Source organism: Manacus candei, unplaced genomic scaffold (assembly GCF_025592945.1).
Source record: "Manacus candei isolate 608988 ecotype Guabito, Panama unplaced genomic scaffold, ASM2559294v1 h1tg000008l, whole genome shotgun sequence".
Classification (NCBI taxonomy): Eukaryota; Metazoa; Chordata; class Aves; order Passeriformes; family Pipridae; genus Manacus; species Manacus candei.
The window spans coordinates 15,075,883-15,098,786 of NW_026138056.1; the positions used below are offsets into that span (position 1 = coordinate 15,075,883).

General features: G+C 38.9%; 1 protein-coding gene across 7 annotated transcripts in view; it reads right to left on the reverse strand.

Annotated features, from left to right (window-relative positions):
• Positions 1 to 2,008: 2,008 nt before the first annotated feature.
• Positions 2,009 to 22,904, reverse strand: part of NOL4 (nucleolar protein 4) — a 188,942-nt gene continuing 168,046 nt past the window's right edge. For 6 of the 7 annotated variants that reach the window (XM_051769952.1, XM_051769951.1, XM_051769945.1 and 3 more), the window contains 3 exons: positions 13,528 to 13,708; positions 9,650 to 9,730; positions 2,009 to 3,956 (listed from right to left, as the gene is read on the reverse strand). In XM_051769952.1, coding sequence (XP_051625912.1) covers positions 3,763 to 3,956; positions 9,650 to 9,730; positions 13,528 to 13,708 — 456 coding nt within the window. In that variant the 3' untranslated portion in view covers positions 2,009 to 3,762. Of the gene's footprint in view, positions 3,957 to 9,649; positions 9,731 to 13,527; positions 13,709 to 17,797; positions 18,082 to 22,904 lie in introns of those variants that run through there. The other variant, XM_051769990.1, reaches the window with a different exon arrangement.

The window sequence follows — 22,904 nt, forward strand, 5'->3', positions numbered from 1 at the left end:
GGCAGCTTTAGAATATGTCAAAACTTGCTTACTTACTTACTTGATTACCTATATGTAGTCTTTCTGTGGCTTTTGATACTCATCATGGCTGGTACAGTGGTGTTCTCCTTCGATGACAGGCAGCAAGGTGCCAATCTGGATAAAAAATTTTGGTTCCAGATCTCTTTTCATGTTTTCTGACTCCAGTTTCCCAGCTGGCATCAAAAGCAGTAAACAAATCTGGTTAGTTGATAAGCTGGTCAGATTGTCCACTCTCACAACCCAAAGTTGCATCAAAAGAAACTATCCACAGTGGCCTGCCCTACCAATGAAAACTACCCTGGAAATCAGGGAGACAATGCTTTTCTGAAGGCAGCCTTAAGCTTGTGTACTCAGGGGACATGCCCATGCTGGAAGGAGCTGGCCTTATCCTAACAGCAATATTTAGGCTGAGGTGATCAGGCATTGATTACAGAAGATGTGGATAAGAGAAGGAAATAACTCTGAGGTTATTGCTGGGTATCTGACTAAATACATAGTTGGAGCAAGATCTTCTCCCCTTGTGCCTTTACTGCCTTAGAAAGTTCAAAGCAGACAGATTAGGTGGCTCTGAGACCTGGATTCAGGAGACGAATTTAATTGCGATGCTCTAGATTTGCACACCCAAAGTGGACAGAGATTTACAGTCTTTTCTTCATAGGATAGGCCTGAAATTCAGTACCCTCTTAGAAGAAGAGGAAGTTAAAACTATAGTTGAATCTCTATGATCGTTCCAAAGAAGAGATGAATAAACCCAGCACTTAGAGAGGGAAACAGCTGTAGAGTAAGAACTCCATCAGTCTGCTGGAATTTGGCACAGATAAACCACTTGAGGATACTGTTACTGTTGAGTATCTGTATGAGACTTTTGAGGAGGACATCAATTGCTCCTATAATTGAAGAAGGCCCTTAATATTTCAGAGAAGGCTGAAGAAGAGGATACGTGCAGAAGACATACTGGAGAACACACACTCGGAGAACTATCAAAGTAGGCTGGGAAGGGAGCAGGAGAAAAGGAGAGATTAGCCATAGACCTCAAAGGTTGTATAGTGACCCCCAATTTCCTACTTCTCCCTCAAGAGAATGAGTAATTGAGGGAGAAGAAAGAACAGTCAGAAGGTAGAACACTGAAGCAAATTTCTTGCTTCATCGTCTAGCTTATTGGCTTTATCTGGATTTACCAAGACAGCTTGAAAACCAGTGAGGCTTTCCTGGCTGGCAAACAGCCTCTTGGACAAACTGCTGATTGCTACTTAGTTGGCAGTTCGAGGCACAATGCCCTGCACAACTGGACTAAGGAAACTTCAAAACCTAGGCATAGTTGTCAGTCTTCTCTGTGGAAGATGTATGCCAGAGCTTTTCTTTGGATGAGGCCAAGACAGTGACCTGGCACAAGGTACCTGCTTCATCCCCTCCTGGCATGCAAGGGACAGAAGAAGGTGTAAATATTTGAAAGTGGAAGAGAGGAAAAAGGCACATGGCTTTCAACAGGCTTTTGAATGCCTGGTGAGAGAAAAGCTGAGGCAACCTCACATCTCTGGTAGTGACAAGCTGTAAGCTTTCACGAGCATGGTGAGGTGATGTTAGGAACAAACACACCTCCCAAGTGACGAGTAGCAACTAGTAAGAATTTGCAGCGATATTCTCATATCCAAGAATAGGTGCCTCTAAAAAGACATCCAATAGATTTTTAAGAATAAAAGTGGAGTGACAAAATAGTGTTCCCTCCAGCCAACTTTAAATTATAAAATGTTGTTGAGTCGTTCTCCTTATTTATAGACCACCCACTTCTGCTCTTATTGAGGAAATGCTTCATCAATACAAAGCTCCAGCTAGATCAGCCTACTGCATTTACTCAATAGTTTTGAGAAATGATGTTTGAGCATCTGCATAAATTGGACAGAAGGCCCTTTTCCCTGTTTAAAGACAATAATAGTTATATCTTCAAATACTATTCAATTTAAATGTTACAATGTTTCACAATCATGTATTTAAACACAGAAATCTGTTTATTTACCCAAACAAAACAGAGGAAATGATTCCAGCCCTCAGGTTTTGAATTCTCATTTAAATACGTGAACATCAGTCCACAACTTAGAGATGGTTGTGTATCTATGTACCTCCAAAATACTCATATTTCATAGGCTTTTTCACATTAATATTCACCAACAGTATCACAAAAGTTCTTTTTCTTTTACATAACTGTAAGCAACAGTAATTCTAGAAACACTAGAGGAAAAAAAAAGCATAGCAATGTCCACAGTTACAAGAAAAAGTGCACATTACTTGGTCACAATCACAGTCATTACTTGGAAAACTATATGTAACAAGTAGATATAAAATATCACTGATGCCTTAAACTCATTGTCAAAAACGGAATTACATAAAATTTTGTACATGAAATAAGGCAAATTTAGGAATGCACAAGAAACTTGTTATTCAACAAAAGCTAAACAATAGAACAGATAGTACAGTAAGCATAAACTAAAGTACTTTTTTCTATATACTTAAAAAGAAGCCTGCCTTAGTGCACAAAGAAAACACCATTAATGTGTAATCAATATTATAAAATAAGAAATAGAGGGGTTGGGAAGAGTGGGGAAGGGGAGAGAATAGTTTTATTATAGTTGCAGCTGCATCCATTTACAGTTTTGTACAGGTTTTAGCTAGGCCTGGGAATTATACAAATTATACCAGAAGTGTCAATGACCTTCCTTGGTAAGAATTTTGTTTAAATTAAGGAAAAAAAATAAATACACACAAGAGTGCAAATTTTCAGATTGTCACTTGCAACCTCTTAACATTCATCATCTACATCCAATCACAACTAGAGGGACTTGTATAAGACAGCAGCAGTGATCATGGAGTTAGATGAGTTCACCGTAAGAAATCAATTTATCTTTTTTTTTTTGTCAACGATATGTCTTTTTAAAAAAATGCTCAACTCTTTATTAATTGCTAATAAAGCTGCAATATATTACAGAATGGAGTTGAGAATGGTATGAATGCAGGAAATGCATGCTTTTTTTGGAAGGTATTCCATAGATGACAATTTACAGTACACAGGGGAGGAATTATCCAGCATCAAGAGTTACTCGTTGTAGAAAGAATATGAAGTTGGGGAGAAGGGCACAGCTGGGGGTTCAAGAGAGGAAAGGGGGACTTAAAATAGCTCCTCAAAACATTTTCAGGACCAGTGAAAAAGTTTACCAAAGTAAAAATGAAAAATCTTGAATGAAAACAAAAATCATTTGTCTTGTTTTTTTATAAAAATTACATTTTTTTAAAATACAAGATCCTTTTAATTGCAATTGTGCCCTGTAGCAACAGGACATTTGGCAATGTTTTGCCATATACTGCAGCTTTAAGTCCAATGAGTCAGTATCACATTCCACTAATATTGCACTTGGATCTTGAACCACTTTTTTGAAAAACCATCACAGCATCTTCTGTTTCCTCCACTTGTTAGAATGAGTTAATTCTAGCCACTTTTTCGATATTTATGCTGACACACTAAAACAAAAGCAATAGGCTGGACACAGTAAAGTACCTCGGAAATACCAGAGGTCGAAGTTCACTTGAAGCACCTTAACACATCACTTTATGGATCAAGAACAGTGTGGCAATATGGTAATTAACTCTCCTAAAAGACCGTGCAGTAACTGAAGTGTGTGCTCTGGGAAATCAAAATGTCATTAGTGGAAATTCTGAGATAAGACCAGGCCGATGTGAAGGTCACATGACTCAGTTCTGCTGCAAAATAAGGTTTTCCAGTTCATCTGCAGAACGCAATAAAAATGCGGCTGATTCTCGATACCCTGCCACAAGCTGCCTCACTGCATTTATTTCAGTTGGACTCAGCTGGGGTCTAGAGCTTGAACTACTGGAGGATCCAGAGCTGGTTGCTAATTGCCTCTTCATACTGAGATCTGTTGGACCTGCAGATAGCAAAGGAAAAGAAAAGAAGCTTCAGATCTGCTGTCAGAGGCATTTCACAGATTTGTAGCTACAGATGCAGAGTAGTAAAATCTGCTCTCAGCTGAGTGTCAGTGAGAAGTAGGAGAAATAAGCAATAGCTGTTCTGTTACCAGTTGCCTTGACAAGAACCACAGAGATTTATATTTATGTATCACAGACCCCACTTACAGAACATGAGGAGTAAGTCTTGCTGTAGCAGAAAACTACCCTCCGGGAGGGTATCCTAACAGAGTAAGCTACTTGCACCCCAGCACTGTCCTGGGATCTGATGCTGGTGAGCAAGCAGAAGGTTCGTCTCCTGTGCCTCCCCCAGCTCCAACTGCCATTGTAAACTTCATAGCAATTTGTACACTTGCAATTTTTATCACAGAAAATCAAACTTATGTTTTCTAGATAGCTATTTTATGCTTCAATCAGCATGGGACCAGATTGTGAATCCCTCGCAGACGTAGATAAATGGTCATTCACATGACTAGCCTGACGCCGTCTGATCACTTACATAAATAGCTGCTCACGAATGAGATTAGGCTGGTGACAATCTGGCTGCTACAGTGAGGAGTACACTATCATCTGTGAGGGCTGCATACAGCTGGCAATATATTGCAAGGATCCTGTAAGGCCGGAACACTGACAAGAGAGTCTGTAGCTATCACTGTGTTGCATTGGCAGCTTATAGCAATATGCTTAGCACTTTTCCTCACAGAATATTCTCAAGACCACGTATGCTGCATGCAGAAGACAAGCAGTCCTGAGAGCAGTCTGCAGGTTACTGTGATCAGTAAAAAATCTGCCATCGTGAACTTCAGCTTTGTGTGGAATTTCCTTGGATGCTTGATCAGTTATTAACCAGCTAAGATGCATGGTGCTTTTATGAAAGGTTTGCATTTTCCACTTTAAACGTTTTTTTCTTCTTGGAGCATAAACTTGGACAGGTAGAATTGGACTGAGGACTTTTTAAAGCCTTCATAGAAGGATACAGATGGCAAGTATACCTATCAAGCAGTATATTATGCGCAAGTCTGCAAAATACTGTGCATTCATTTTGACAGCGTAGCAAACCTATACTTTTGGCAGGCAGAAGATCAGACTAGCCTGATCTTAGTACTCTCCTGGAAATTTGGGTCTAGCTATCCAGAGCAATGCATCTTGTTTTCCTATGAGAAAAATTACACTATTCAATTTGATTAGGACAACATATGTCAATGCCAAGGCTTCCCAGAAAAGACTGGAATAATTTAAAAATTTAGCATATTCAACTCTAGAAATGCAGAAGACACCAATTCATATTCTGGAAGTTCTCCTAAATAATGCCACTAAATCACAAGATTCAAAACCAGACTCACAGTCCTAAGCACTAATGGAAAGAGAAGTCTGATTTCTAGAAGCTTAAGATCTAGTCATAAACCTTACTTTCTTTTATGTTCATGCAGAGGTACAGCCAAGACCACAAAGAATGTAGAGATTCTTGTCCCTAGACTCACTGAAGTTAATGAAAAATCTTCCCTTGAGTGAATGAAAGCAGAGCTGGAACTATGAAAAGAAACTACTCAAACAGAAAGGGTCCTATTAGATCTGGCTTCCTACTATACAACTAGCATGAGCAGCACTTATCCTTACAACTGTATTATCCAGTTTTACACTGGCATAAATGAACTGACTTTTAAATGACTTCCAGTGTACAAAGGATAAATAAAAGGACAATTAGCTCAGTGAATTTGTTTCGGTGTGACCGCACACTGCAGGAAAACCATCACAGTGTGAAGAGGCTCAGAGGATATTTCTAAGTAAAATCCTAACCCAGCACAGAAAAGAATGGTATACAAATCACAAAGGCAGTTGGACTGAATGGTTATAAGAAGCCATTAAAGACTTCTATATTTATTGAGGAGGTAGTGAAAAAGCTACCACTGACATATTGAGGGCATTGTGCTCCATATGAACCTACTTTAACTTTTATGTTCTTTCCTTGACTCTCATTCATGTAACAGCCAAAAACACACACACACAATAACTGGCAGAACAGAGTTTCTGCAGCAGAGCATATCTTTTTATGAGATGTAGCTGAAGGGTTTTTCTCATTGGTAATCAGATTTTAAGTAAAGAGATAGGATATTGGTTTATTTCACTCATAGGTAGAAAATTCATGGAAATGTTCTCGGAAATCTCTCATGGAAATCTCTCAGGTTTTCCTTACAAAGCTGGTAACTCAAAACACTGCTCTGAAACTAGAAGACCAGATGTACAGCATGCACAAAACAGTCGAAGTCCTCACAAGTTTATAGGGTCCCAAACTGAAGCTCTGGCCCTATATTCCTAGATGTCTGGATTAACTATTATGAGGAAAATTTTCGTAACTCTTCATAATGTTTATCTTTGCATCCCTGAAGGTACTAGAAATACCTGGATAGCAGTGTGTATACACAAGAGACAGTCAAGACCCAAAACCATTGGTCTGGGAGATTTCTGTTGTATCAGAGCTCTTGTATACAAAGGAAATATGATATCTCAGATTTTAATTTACCTCAGCTACTTCAAACTACTTGCTGGTTTGTTTTGGGTTTCTTTTTAATTTCTATATACTAGGAAAATAGGATTATACTTCATTCCCCAACTCCTGCTTTGCACTTAACATGTCTCAGTGCTGTCCTCCTTCCCCTCAAAGAAAAGCCCCCTGAGAAAAAAAGCAAACAAATTCACCCAGAGAGAAAAGTCTCCATGGCTATGGTTTTGGGACACTAACTACACCCATGCTTTTTCAGGAAGGGAAGCTACATGTGCTGGCAGAGAGCTGAACAGAAAGAGACCAAGCCATGCCTGATGTAGGGATAAGGATTTTAGTTCTTTTAATTGTGTTACATGACCCCTTCATCTCACCTTTAAATCTTGCCTATGAGAGCCCAAGCTTTATATCTGGGTGAATATCTCACTCAGAGATTAGTCCCAGGATGTATTATATTGGTCTCAGCTTTTAACAGCTATGAGAGACACTCACTGGCAGTAATAGAGATTCTCAAAGATTGTCCAGGCTGCTAAATAATAAGATGCTATAACTTATTTGTAGCTTCATCAGTCACTTAGAAAATAAGAAATAAGTGCACCTTATTTTTAATAGTGTAGATTTTTTTTCTGTGTAATTTTATGAAAATCAACCACTGAAACACAGAAACCTAAACTTTATTCACATCTACCACATCTCTTTAACCAGACTAATAAATCACAGCTATTCTAGAAGGCTTAAAATAGCTAGTTAAGGTAGACACTTCATGTACATCTATCTCTAGAAGCCATCACTACAGATGATTAAATCTGGGAAAAGCTGAACAGCTTCACTTCTTCTTTTAATTCACTTCATTTCTTTTAATAACTATCTTTACTATTTCCTTGATGTACTTAACATTATTTATTAAGCTGCCAGTCCTCACAGGAACAAGGAAGTGTGTACTTATACAGAGGGTAATATGAATATTTTTGTAGTGAATTTTGCAGTGTCAGATTCCTCCAAGGTGTTATTGCACATTTTAGCATACTGCTTCCTATTCTGGAGCACTTCACAGCAATTAAAAATCTTGATTGCCAACATTATCAGGTTCCACAATGTCTGTATGTGCAAGCAAAGATTAATCATATATCACAGAGATTAAGACAGGAAACTTCATTTTCTTTCTTTGTTACTCTTTGTGCATACTATTATAATGCAAAGTTGTCAGCTCCCATGTTTTTATAACAACACAACATTCTCCCAAGCAGTGGGCTAAACAAATTGCTGAGACAGATCGTTTCTTTTATACTCTTTCAGAAGACTAAAGTATTGTTGCTCTGCCTCTTGTTCAGGCCACCCTATTGACACTTTAACATGGGAATATTTTTTATTTACTACCTCTGTTGAGTTACAAGGACCTAATTTCCCCTGTGAGGTGAAATTGTTCTTGTTGGAGCCACATCAAGATGAATATAAAACTCTAAAAACCCACTTCGTGTGCTAGACAAACATTTATCAAATTAGCTGCAAAGAATGTCTGCCATTAAATACACTGTGGAACAAATGGCTTTTCTGTAAATTGCAAGACTTTAATGGAACTAGTTATTGCCTCATGCACTACTCATTACCAACGTGATTTATATCAAATTCCAAAATATGGGTCAGATGTAGATGTGCTGATACTGATTGCTTAGACACTATCAACTGTCTCAGCAAAATTCCCTTAAGAATTGTATGTTGTCACTGAGTAGCTACCAATCTCATAATTAACAACTACTGAAAGAATAATAAATGCGTCAGTGACTCTCAAAATGCTTATCACTATTGTAGATAATAATGTAGAATAAAAAAATAATCTTAAAAAGCTTTATGTGCTTAAGCATCTGTGCTTCTACATTTTCATTAATAGTTAAGCAACCTTTTTCATCAGTGAAGATGCAAAAAGCAGTGACACTTATTTATAGAAAAAATACATTTGCCCATGCTTTGAAATCTTTTGCATGTATCTTTTCTATGGCACCTATTCTCCTCTCCCCATTTTTCCCCATGATTTGCTTTAGAAGGGAGTATATATTACATTACCATATACTCCAAGAAAACTAAATTAAAAAAAACTATCAAAGTATGCTATCTTTTTCTCAATATCAGATGTATTTATTATAGCACAAATGTTTCATTGTGATATTATGCATCTGTCAATGCTTCTTTTCCTCCTGCCTTCAAACAGAGCAGATGTTCCTAAAAGTATTGTTTCAAGTGCCAGGAGAGATCAAGAAAAGAGGGATTAATGAATTGGACCTTTTAAGCTTCTTTCTCCCTTCTATACATTTCCCTCTGGAAAACACACCTTCAGCTAGTTTTGCCTGAGGAAAGAGATATGAAAACACAGAAATGCCTACAGCGACTGAACATCATTCATTTTCAATGATCTGCAAAAATACTGGTCTGTGATTAAATGATTATGTGAGATCCTTTCTATCCACCACAGGGGTTTAAGTATGTGCCATATACCTGTGATACCTTAACAATTGTCTCCTCAGCTTTGCACAGAGACAGAAAAATAGGATACTGCCCAATGTATCCACAGACATTCCATTTCCATTCCTATATATAGTGGAAACAGACTAATACTTGCATGTGCCATGTATCTAATAATTTGAAGAGGATGAGGAAGGAGAAAGAGGAATCTGGGGAAGATTTTAATTCAGAAATTCATCCAGCATTTCCCAGCAAGAAATTCTCACCTTTGCCAAAACATAGGTCAAACCATTTAACTTCTTCCAACCCCATGTTTTGTCTTTTTTTAAAATGAGATTAAACACACTGTCCCAGGTTCCTAACTCTATTACTCTTGTTCTGTGTTTCTTCATGCTCTCAGTTCCAGCTGTGTCAGAGACAAGCTGCGTTGCCCTGATGTCATCTGAGAACACAGAAGACTGTGCAAGAGTAGAGGTATAAAGAAGAGGTGGAGCGAGCAACCACAGCAAAAATCTCATTCAACCTGGCTAGCCAACCTGTGGGTTTAGCAGGGAGGGGTGGGAGTCCAGCAGCTACTGGCTGGACCACTGGGCCACTGGTCATGGTCTGCAGGCCTGCCAGTGAGAGAGGAGGCTGAGGATTTGGCTCAGGATTTGCTTGTGGTGTGAACATACTTGGATTCGCCAGAGGACTCACCTGAGCTGGAAGGGGACTGGACGTTTGTGGTGCCAGGGATGCAGTGCTGAGTTGCGGCCGTGGTGGAGGTGGGCTGCAGATCTGTACAGAGAAATGAAGACACAACAGCTGCTTTGTCTTACCATGACACAAGAGCATGTCCTGCAAGGCCAGTCTGACATTGAGTCTGAAATACCCTCCTTTTACACACACAAAGGGAAATGACTGATATTTCTGCCTAGAAAACCAGACAATGATGCAAAAGAAACAGCCCCAAATCACCTTCAGGAAACCCAGCAATGGCAGCAGAAACACTTTCCACACCTCTTAAAGAAAATGTACTTCAGGAATTGAAGTGGCTGTGAAGAATATTACTCCAAGAAGCCCAACATGACTTTGGAGAGTACTGACAGCTGACAGTCATCAGGAGAGGGCAGACAGAGACCCCCTGAGCAGAAACACATGGGGAGACAAGCCAATTCCCCCCCCCCCCCCCCCATCAGGAGAGGCTCAGGCAGCATGTAGGGACTTTAGCAGCTCCTGGCAGCAGCAAGAGATTTTGCTCCCAAACAGTATCTCCTGTCCTCACCCTCCTGCCCTCAAGCTGGGCGTTCTTCCAAGCTCAGTCCAGGTGTGATGGAGGGGGGCCAGCCTTTGTGGCTGGCTAGGATCTGGCAAGCAAATTTTGTTTACATCCACTGAACTATTCCACCTTGGAGGTTTTCCATTCAGTTCTGTAGCAGGAACTGCATTAGCCTTAAAGAGAGCTGTGGAAATCCACCCTTCTCAAAGAGCAGCTCTTCTTTAACATCTACAGGCTGACGGATTCTGTCAACCCACAGACTGCTTGCTGAAGATTTCCAGTTGAGCTGGATTGGCCTAAAAAGTTTAAAGGAGGGGGAAAAGATGCCTTGGTGCTATAAGCCCACAGCTTTTCCTTCTGTGTTTTTTCCCAGCCCATAATAAAGGCGGGGTCACTGTACAAGCTGTTGCATTCTGTTTGCTCATATTGAGCAGTTGCATGAAAGCTTGCCCCATACAGTTGTGTAAGTAGCTAATTATGGCTCTGTAATTAGCCATGTGGAAGGACAGACCTCCACATGCGGAGGGAAGCACTGCAACAGCAGGCACAGAAAGGTCCCTGAGCCAGAGCCACCAAACAGTTGGGTGAACAGATAGCTAAGTCTGTAAGATCAGGGTAGCGATGAACTTTATAGAGAGGAAATAACCAAATTAAATGAGTCACAGAATACAAAATACATGCATCAGTTGGACTACTAGATTAAGAGCTAATTGGACACACTTATTATAGTACTGTGGGGGAGGGTCCAGAAATAGGTATTCAAGCAGTGAGTTTTAGATAGCTATTGCAACTTTTTTTCTGTTTTAGCAGATACACAAAACCAGACCATATTTGTTTATACACACTTTCTGACTGTGGTGTGTATTTATTTTTACACTAGAAGAACATCTGTAAATGCGACAAGAACATTTGATAGGTTACTATATTGGAAAGGGAATGCGTTCTTAAGTTACTTCTTAGGTATTGAAAACAATTTGCAATCAAATATCCTGTTCTCCAGAGAAGTAAATCATTAACTATCGTAACGGCCTTGCATATTGGGAAGAAGAGTCCTTGAAACAGCGTAATGAGGAGACTGTGAGGTCTGTCAGGTGGGCAATGGTTATCCCTCTCAATTGCAGCTCCATCCACTCCTCTTAGCTAGAAATGGACATATTAGAGAGGATTGACAGGTCCCAAAGAACTGGCCTCCAAGTCTTCGCATTTCTCCTGTAGGGAAACCAGCTACCAGAGCCAGAGCAATTTACCCTCAATAGCTAAGAGATAATTAGGTTGGTTACTGATTGGTTTTGTGCCAATGAAACTAAGACATTGATGGAGTTGCCTTTCCACAACTTTCCTAATGATCTTTCTGAAATGGCAAGTGGGTCACAAATCAGCAACCTCATTAAACTGTTACCATCAACAACTGATTTGAAGTCCTGGCACACAGACTTTGGGTTCGTGGCGCTTACGTACTTTGGATCCTGTAGGATCCCTGTAGAGAAGACAGACACCTTTGCACAACCTTCCAACTATGCACAGCCATATAGAAGAACTCACTGGTCATCCAGAGTAAGAGGACATACAGACAAAATTTTCCAGTACAAGTAGGGAAAGGCAAGGAAAAAGAAAAGTTTGAGCATATCTGTATGTAAACCTATCTTGAGCTTTAATTGTGAAAAAATACTAGAGTTGTCTATGTTAAAAGTACAAAGAAAAAGTTGCAACACTAATTTATAGTGTTTAATTTGTACATCATTTTTTAAAACTGTATGCTGAAGTTGCCTAAATCCCACAATTCACTGAAAAATGAGTTATGAAAATGTATCCTATTACAAGATATTTGAAGGGAAAAACAAGTACACAAACACAGTTGCATTTCCTCACAGTTTAAGATTATATAAACCAGGACAATATTGATGGCTTTTGCTGACAAATAACACATGTGGAGTTTAATCCTACTCTTAGTTGGGTAAAGGGCAAATGCCAACTGTTTTCAGTGAGAACTGGCTCAGATCCTCTCTGGTCACAATGTAAAAGACAATTTTAAAGTTCTTGTGCGTTTTTGCAAAACAACAGATTTCCATAGCCTGTCTTACTCTTAGAAAAATATTTGATCAGAGACCATATTTGGTACCTCAGATGTGCTTTTCACATGTATGGAAACACTTGTAATCATAATTCAGTCTCTTTAAGTCAAAGACTTTTGACAACTAAAACATTATTTTTTTAAAAGCTGTTGCAAACTTGAAGCAAATCATTCACAGATCTTTGAGAATTTTGGGGGGGGGGAAGGAAGCAGACATGACTGAAGGTCCCCAGGAAACCACATACCAATATCTCCTTGCAGGCGGCAGCTCTGACAGCGTTTTGAAAATTGCTGAGCATGCTGAATATAGAGGCTGTAGCTGAACAATTACCATCTTGCCTAAGTCAGCCCATCTACCTGGAAAGGCACTCTTGTCAGTCAGAGAGGGATCAGCCAGTGCAAAAATCCAGGGATTTCTCCATCCTCTGAGATATTTTTTTAAATACAGTTCTTGGAAGCAAAAGATCATCAGGTTTCCAGAGTAATCACTTTTCTCTGACAGAGAGACAACACCCTTCTTATCAGAAGGGTATTGCTTTCAATTTGTATGAAATCAATATGAAGGACTATTTCAAACAAATACTACAAATTGCTTAAATTTGTTTGTTACAAAAGTATGTCAATGTAAGAAGAAAGGAATGTTGTCTAAATAAATGACACCAGTGTTTTTTTCAGGGGGCATACAACCTCATGGTGACACATATTTACCTGCATCATCTTTAGTTTAGAGTATAAATGGATATGCTGATTTCTCACTTAACACTTGGTATGCCAGATCCTTATCTGCAGTAAACTAAAGTAGCTGGTGAGACCACACGAGAAATCTACATCAAATCGTTTATGTTACACAATATAGAGTTCAGCGTTTTCAAACCTGAGCCAAAAAGAAACTACTGGCCTCATTTTGTGATCAGCATAGGCAAGGACAATAATGACAGTGTAAGTTCTCATAAAGTCACACAGATCAACTGAAGGTCTAACCTGGCATTTTTTTTACTCAGCCATGTTGGAGACTTATGGTTCAGTCTTGCCCTATTGTGCATTATTCCCCTGAAACAGAAAGGAGATTAGCATGCAGTGAGCAAGTATTTTGCTCAGCAGTAGCTGTTCGCAGGATTCTGTTCCTGCTCATTATGCTATAATAGCCTATGGATATTGAACCCCTTGGACTAGCTTTTTGTACAGCAGGGGGAAACATACACATGAGCACATATACACACAGGCACATTTTGTAAGGAAACTCACCACTGCTAGAAGCATCACTGAGATTTAGCAGCCCTCCTCCGAGTCCCCTGTAACTATGGTAACTGTAGGTCCCGTTGCCGTTGATGTACAACACCTCCTGTGTGCTGGAAACAGCTGATGTTGAGTAAGTGACCTGGGCTGGCTCCTGTTTGTACTGCTTGTCAGCTGGAGCAGCCTCGTCCTACAAAAAAACAAGGAAAGGTTTTGAATTATTGTTACATTTTTACCTTGCATGAGAGAGCCTTTTCCATTGTTAAGACTCTACATCTATTGCTTTCAGAAAAGTATAATACATGGTAAACAAGCACAGATATGTTTCTGATTGACCAAATATCAGCTGAAAATAAACGATGGAAATAAGCAGGAATAGAGGTTTCCTAAAAAACTGATAATATTCATTTATTTGTGCTCCACAAGCCAACCATACTGTTTTTCAGTGGAGAAGATGTACCCTCTCACTGAAGAGCTCACAGCCTTCTGCAAAAGCCAACTCTGTCCAGAAACAGTGGGAAAGGATAGGAAAAAGCCATTCCTTCCTGAGTACCAGAGTGACTCTTCCAAGTCAGAGAATCACACATTTCTCAATAAGATAAACTAATACAGAATGCACCAACTACTTATTTTGATGTATCGGTCTCAGAAATGACAGAAGGAACAGAGGAATGGAATAAAAGAGCATTTCATATGTTTGGGGAAGGCTGAGTGAGTGTCCTTCCACACAAAAGTCAAAAGGTAGGGATGCTTCTACCTGCTATCTGTCTATGAGCCGTGGATGTTTGCACACCGTGAGTTTTCCTCAATGCTCCCTTGGAGCATTTGCCTCTTAGATGATAACATAATATTTAACAGAATAGCACAACAACCCTTAAATTTTCCCCTAAAGGAGATGATGTTTCAGGTGAGAGTGTATTTTTCCCCATCTGCACTTACTGTAGCTACTGCTTAGAGCACCTTACCTCCACTCATTATCACAGAATGCCCCTGTGGCAACTTTAGTAATGACACGTGAAAAAAAAAAAAAGAAAAGCATTAAGAGAAGATTTAATGCATTTTAGTAGTTGGAAACAAGGAAAACCATCAGTGTGTGACTGCTCATCCCACTACAGGGACCTGAGTGCCAGATTTTCTATTTAGTCTGCAAATGTATTTGAACATTTTCTTTGTTTCCTTTAAGTTTTAGATTTTTTTATGAGTCTGATTTTACACTTTCATCTGATGAAAATATATTTCAGTGATTTAAATAAAATGGATCTATGGAAGATCTGTATTTAAAAGATCTTTTCAGAGTAGTTAACTGAAGAAAAAAAAAGATCTGCTAGAATTATCTTCCCTTTGTGTAAGATTTTGTCTATTTTATGCCTCTGTTTTCTGCACAACCCTTTAATGGTTGCTAAATATACCAAATATATTAAGAATGCTATAAAATATCTGAAACCTTTTCTACAGTTTTTACTTAGAGAGATCAGATAGTTCAAACAGTGTCCAGTCTTCGTGCTGAAGCAAAAAGGGTTGTGAAGGAACTTTCTTATATGCATTATAAGTTGTTGGTTCCACTCTCGAATAAGACACTACCAAGTTTTCCAAGTTGAAGACACCCCTGTCTTGCAGATATTTATTGGTGAAAGAGACTTAGGCACAATTGACAGCAGAAAGTATGTATATTATTAAGAGAAATTTTAATATTTAATAAAGAACACTGAACCATCAGACAATTAATTCCATAAACAATAAGAATGGGGCCTCTTGGGTACTAACACAGGCTAAGGCAAAGCTTTGCATTTTTAAGAGAGTTGGCCAAAGTGGTCTCCTCAGCATTTTCTTAAGTAATAATAATCTTAAACAAATGGCCAGAATTGCAACATATTTTTCCCGGAAATTCAACTTTAATATAATTTACCTTTTATCTCCAAAGGTCATTGCTGCCTCTTATGAGAGAAAATGTATTATTTTCTCTGAGAATATTCATAAGCTATACAGCAAAGCTCTATCTTGGCAACATAGCTTAACTCATGGTCCAAAACTTTAGCACTCTCAAGACTCAGATGTTCTGTATCCTTATGTCTAAAACTAGATGATACTTCCTGCCATAGGCTCACTCAGGGCCTCATTTTATTTTTCAGATCAATCAGGGATCTTCTTCAAATTTATCAAAACCTAAACTATGTTCAAGGGGCGCAGTGTAAACAGGAATAACTCCTACAACTGAGCAGAGTATCTCAGGGCCTGTCTCCTTATCCTCACCAGAGGACATCCTCACCCACGAGTCTGCTGTCCCCGAATTTCTGTGCCCTCCAAAGCCCCTCTAGTCAGTGCACTGAAACCCTAAATGTGAGTTCCTTGCAGAGTGGATGCACTGAGCTTCCAACAAACCAAAGAATGCAAAGCCTGGCTGGAGGACACAGCAAGGGCGCTTGGTGCACCTTGGTGCACACCAGCCCACGTGCCAGAGCACATGGCCAAGAAGTGGGAGACAAGAGTTCTGGCTCCTTGTTGCAGTACATGGTGAAGAGGCGGAAAAATTGGGATGCAAGGTCTCTGCTTGCTGTGGTGAGGAGGGGACCTAAACTCAGAGCTGCCATCTCCTAGCAACCAGGCTCAAAGCAAAACTGAGGTGGGAGTCATTGCTGAAGCTGTGCCACTGTGTAGAAAGAAGTGCACAATTCATAGGGACGCAGAGATAGCAAACAAAATGGGAGCATGACTCAGTTCCCTTTCAGAAGTGCTGCCCTGGGAGGCTTCCAGCCCTGCTCCCTTCCAGCTACTCCCTAACACAAATTTCACAAGCTGCTCTAAAGCCAGGAATCCAAGGTTGGAGGTGTGCAGCTGAAGGGGGATCTTTGTAGAGAAGTAATTGCAGCCCTGTGCGACACCACAGTGTGCCATAGGCTGGGGCTTGAGATGGAGTCCAGGCATGGTGGTGGGGAAGGCATTTCTCAGGGAGGTGAAAAGGATCAAAGACGATGCCGAGCCCCGGACTCCTGGTTCTACATATGAACTCTAATCTGTCCACCTCTATAAAAAAGGCATCTTCTAAATATTACATATATTTTTAAAGAGTATACCGATACCAAATTATTCATCACTGTCCCTAAGTGATGAATAAGTTGCCATACATTTCAGACATTAAATCTAATCCTTAACTGTTTACTTCAGTACTTCAGGATAACCAAATGCAGAAGCAGGGCAGAATTTTTGGCAATTTTTCTGGGTAGGCTCAGGTGTCAGCCCTACTGGTAAGATTATGAACCATTATCCCAGTCCTAGGCATTTAGGTGTTGCCTTTCATATATTCCTCTGGGACTTAAGCATTTTTTGGAAATGTTTTGTACTTCAAAAGACAAAACTGTGTCTTGCAGCCATACCAAGGATAAAGAAGCCAGGTCCTTTTTTCTTGGGGAGAGAGAATATGAATATCATGTTCACTTTTGTATACCTGAGATTTATTCTTCACAGAATCATTCTCTTCTTTCCTCTCATCTGAATTGCCTTTGATTTTAAACTAATGTAGAAATTAAATACAGTGGTGTTCCACTGAGATTGATTCCACTGAGAACTGAGATTTTTGAAATATTGTCTGTTAGTCATTCAGCGCCTCTTGTTTCTCCTTATATAATGTTTACACTGGAAAGGCTTATTTATTTAAAATGTTATTTTAAAAATACTTTCATTTAATAATAACCATTAACATTTAACTAAGCATTTAGTAACGTTTGACCTAACTACCTGGAACATACACTGTTGTAATTCATAACAAATTTATTAAGCCTTTGTAGTATTAACTAACAATTTTTAAACTATTTATAATTTACCTTTAATAAAAGGTATGAACAAGTTGCAGATAAAACATTTGCTCATCTAGAATTTGACACATACTATCATAATTTTGTATATGGCAATGGAAATAAGTCATCCTAATAATATCTCTCTTCTGAACTTATTTTGGAGGAGAAGCAATTTAAATCTTGAGCATATCATCTGGAAAATTATGGAAATTGCACAAATGGAAAAACACCTTTTAGGTACAAAACATGCTAAAATAAAAATTTATCTGTTGTCTTGAAAAGAAGCATGAAGTTCTTACTGTGATCCTCAACTTGATATATACCAGAGATGCTTTTACCAGATACATCTCAGTTTTATGTCAAGGTCTGTACTAGGAGAACACAATTTTTTTCCAAAAAAAAAGCAGACAGAAACAATTTATTAGCTTTTATTTTGAATCATGGAAGCAATTTAGTAGCCACCTAAGGACAGTACATACTAAGAAAAGATTCCATGAACTGTATACTGAAGAAACCCTGCTCTGCTCTGACAGATATTCTGAGCAGCAAATGAATAGTTCACAGAGGAAACACCATCCACAGCAACACAGATGCTAGTGCAGATTGTCAGGACTGTGGTATAGAGAGCAAGGCTTGCTGGCAGTTCCCAGCCTCCTGTTCTCCTGCCAGCATAGGCACAGCACACACATCTCTTTTCAAAAAGTCTGTCCTTCGTGGAAGCACCTTTAGCAATGTCACTGATCCTTTCTGTTCCTCATCTCCTTCACCATCACTAAAATAATAACAAAAAGCAATAGTTTGTTAAGATAAAAAGCCCTGGAAAATCTGTGCTTCACTGAGTTTTGATCCCATATACACACAAGTGTCAGAAATTGTGTGCTCGCGTTAAGAGAGAGAAGTGCTACTGCCTTGGCTTCCCTGTTAGCAACAGGCATTGCTAACATGAAAAATGTAAATCCTAGAAGAGACTGCGTATGCAGATCTACTCACATGGACAACACTAGCTGACCACAGAGCTAATAAAACTTCTGCAAAGACAATATAAATGGTCATGTTCCCAAAATGGCAAAGACGGCAACGTGCAGTTAGCTACTGCTTTCATGAAATGCAGTGTCCACCAGAGTGACAAATTAACAACTCTGAGAATGACAGCTTTTAACTGCCTCCATGTCAATGTGATTTTTTCCCATCAATTAGAAAAGAGACAAAAAGGCAAACATATTTTTGCCTCATATTTCTTGATACTTTCTTTTTTAATATGTTAAACTGAAAAATGTGGATTGTTCATTGTTCTTGTCAATAAACTTCTCTTAGAATACCACTTTGAGGTTAGGAAAACTCAAATGCATATAAGTCTTCAAGCAAATAGGCAAGCCAGGGACCCAATATTTGCATATGGTCTTCCATCTTTTCACAGGAAAAAAATTCATTCACATGAAAAAAAGAAAAGAGGCTTTAATTTTTTTTAGGCCTCAATGGCTTGTAATATGGTTTTAGAAGAAAGGAGATAATGTTTTGTATATTTTTCCCATTTGGAACCCACTAATTTAATTCTATAATTTTTGAATCAAAAGTAAAATAAATTGAAACACATGATAAAACCACATAGCACTTTTCAAAGCACACCCAATTAATCCCTACAATACTCTTGTTAGATAGGATTTTGTCACTGCTTTTCAGATAGTGAGATTCTGGCAACAAAGGCAACCTTAAGCCAGCATTACCTAATATGTAAACAACTGACTTCTCTTTGTGTAACTTAATTTTTAAAATAATGGGAAATAACTCAGAATTTTTATCATAAGGCACCCTGCTGAATCCACAAAGGGGTGTGGGGTTGTCTGCTCATCTCACCTCTTGCATGAGAAGGTGCTACCAGGGTAAGCAGCCATTATCATCTGCATGGAACAAGGTATTTAAAGGAGGATGAGACACAGTATTCCTGGCTCCCATTGCAGGGCCCAGAATGTGGCCCCTTAGACACCTGGAAACCTCTGCTGTTTCCTTGATCTGATCGCATATACCTTGTTCTCTGTCTCTTCAAACTTATTTCATACTGTCTCTTCAAAATCCATGACTTCTCACACCATCTTCCTTGCTTCTCTGGTTTCATCTTCTACCCTCCCTCTCAGTTTCAGTGTTTTTGCCCAGCAAATCCTAATCTCTCCTTTCCAAACAAGTCTCTTGATTCCAGGTACCTGAGCAACTCCAGCAAGTCAAGGCTGTTTGTTTCTAGTTTGTATTTAATCAGTGTCACATCCACTGATGGTCCCATCTGAGATTTTCTCTCCCTTCTCAGGCTCCTGTCAGCATATACCTGACAAAAGCCCCGAAATCCTGTCCTATAGGGAGCAAAGCCAGGTTCCACAGTTTGCCAGGGTAGCTTTTGTTTTCAACTCACATTATTTTTCATTAGTAATATCTGATCCTCTTTCACAGCTAGTTCTTTAATTCACCCAACCATCAGTTTCCATCACATTGTCAGTCTCAGCTATTCCCTTCCTGATTCAACCCCATCTCATAATGTCATTTTCCCTTCATCTCTTATCTCTGCCCCTGCCAACACTTACAAGGTTCCAGCCTCAACACTTTTCTCCTCCTTTCTGCACTGAGATCAGATTCCTAGTCACACCCACTGAAATTCAAATAATTTGGGAATTTAGCAACTAAAATACTTTGATTGTGTGTATCCAGTGTCACATCCCTGGCATACATGACACCACTATATTGCCAGGAGCAAGCACAGAGCCTGTTTGGTTTGGGGTTTTTTTCCTTAAGAAATGGTAAATACATTTAAGGATCTTACTACCCTTACAGGACAAAATTTCCTCATTCTTGAAAATGGCTGCCATTCTCTCTGATAGAGTTCAACAGGTGGAAGACATACATAAGTGCAAACAGTTGAAGGTCATGAAGTTATCACCAAATTGCATACCCAGTATTATAATGGGAAGTGTCAGGTAATCTTAATAAGTGATGATACTACCGACTGCTTGGATGACACACATGGTTCTGACAGAACACTGGAACTTTTATCAGCTTTAATTACATTAAAGTAATTATCTAGTGTTTGTCCCAGCTTTTAATTTTATGACCAATATCCTGGAAGCCTAGACAGTTAAACATTATTTTGGCACATCACAGTAGGCTAAATTTTTCTTTAACGCTGCAGTAAGGCTGTTGACTCACTGTCCTTATCAATGGTGGAAATGGGATTTCAGCAAATTATGGACATGAGTTTTCACTTTAGTTTTGGTTTTCATTGCACATTCTTTCTCCCCTCTGCAGTTGCTAAGGTTTGTGTTGGGATTAGGACTCACTAAACAAAGCCTGTTCAAGACTAGTGAGGCTTGAACAAAAAGAAAATAGACCTACATAATTCACTGAGTTTGAAATCCAAACAAAGCTTCACAGTAGTCCTTTGCACTAGCTGACCTTCATATTTAAAGTACTGAATATTTATAGTTGTTTAAAAGACAACATCTTTTAATATTGTAGGAGATGGTCAGCATGGAGGCAATGTAAGGTTAGAGCAGGAGAAGAACTTCTGTGCCCAAAAGCTGATCTAAGATAGTACCTTCCCCTGAAACCCTCATTTCTCTTACAATGCAATAAAAAAAAGACAGATTTTCAGTTAACTCAGCAGTTAACTTAAACAATGAGAAAAGTCAAGCATTTGCTACAGCCTCTGATGAATCTGCACATCTAAAAGATAACCTGTGTGACCTGTTTGCCATGCAGCACCATGCTTTCATACCTCAAAACTACTTTGAATGAAGTTCTACGAAATTTCCAGTACCTATATTAAGGGATTATTAACAAAAAAATGAACATCTAATTGAGATTTCAACTCACCATACCAGACCCATAGCTGAAACCTGAAAAATGAAAATGAATTGCTAGAATCTTTGTACTCTGTTCAGGAAAATACTTAAAACATAACACAGATAAATTTTATCTGAGGGGAAGAGTTATTTTCTGATAACTTTTCAAGACTCATTTATATATATATATGTGTGTGCGTGTGTATACATTGCACAATATCTCTTTAAAATGATGCATCCCTTGACAGTCCCACAACCTGTTGTCCAAAATCATCAGTACAGTTAGATGTAAACAATACTTGCAACTCTGGAGAGATTCCTTTCCTTTTAAGTTTAGTTGTCCTTCAATAAACAGCATTGCTGTAGCAGTATGATCCAAAGAAAGAGTAAGCTACAAGTAGGCTATACAGTAGTGCAGGGGATACTCCTTTTTGGGCTCTGAAAGAGGACCTAGTGAAGACTTGAATCACAAATAGAGATACTTTGACTCAGGACATCTTTTTGAGCCTTTTTTCAGACGTTTGGTTTTCGGTACTGTTTTTGGAACAGGCAACAGCCCCGCTTGATTACTTGGTTAATCTTTGTTTTCATGTTTCTTTTGTTCTCTTGCAACTCCAAAAGTGTTAGAGAGTACAAGAGCGACAAGAGAGTATGTTTGGTTTAGTGTGATACTCATAGCACCATCTTGATCAACACAGTATGGGCATACACAAACATTCAGATGTTAGAGAGTCAAGGCTAGTTCTTACATCTGTACTTCCCTTTTCCGCATTTTGAATAATGTCCAGAGGATAAGGCACTAGATTTACGGATCAGGTCTGTGCACAACCAGCAGAAAGACCCCTGAGATTTTATGCAGAAGTACTTAGTGTAAATTTGAGCAAGCTGACTAAAATAAAACATGAAGTAAAGTCCAAATAATGTCACAGAACTCATGGTAGCTATTCTTTAGACTAGGAAGTGTTTTGATAATTCAAGAGTGGACTTAGCAATGAAATCAAGAGGGACATAATTGCTGTTCTTGGGTATCCACACTACTTCTCTTCTAAGGAGCAGTGGGGGTCTGCATAGTTGTTTTCCACCCTCTTGTTATCAGATCTAGACTATGTTCTTCTCTACCACTCTCTCTGCATTACTTTCTTCACTTTTACTTACTTAAATCAAGCTGTAAAAAAAATTAGAAAACCCATTCTTGTGTGACATACTACTCAATCTGTTGCTCAGCTGGGCATTCCAGCTAAGCTGAACATTCATGCTTTAGTTGTGAGCCTATCATCTCATCATTACATGGAGAGCATATCAGTCTCAGCATAGAATTTTCTGGCATAAATGTGAGATTATATGCAAAAGTACTCTTACCATGCAGAGGCAACTGTATCTCTCAGGTTACTGCCAGAAGTCTAGGTATTAATGATGATTTTGCTTTGAAATCCAGTATAAAATGTTTTTTTCATATTTTAGATAAAAAATGATAAATAGAATTTTTGGATGGTGAGGAAATATTGGTACAGTCTAATTGAGCTAAATCAGTGTAATACATAGTCCAGTTATGCATATAAACTGCCTGTAATGCCAGTGGTAACATGGAAATTTGAAGAGTGTCTATCAAAACGTTAGCTGCCAGCAGTTTGAGGATCTCCAAACTGTCCTCCTGACACAGGGTACAGAGCCAAGAAAAGAAAGCACCATGCTTCAATTTCAGATTAGAAGGGCAGTAGGTTCCTTTTCCTTGCAGATTATTAACACTGAAATGAACTGTCAGCATCAGTGT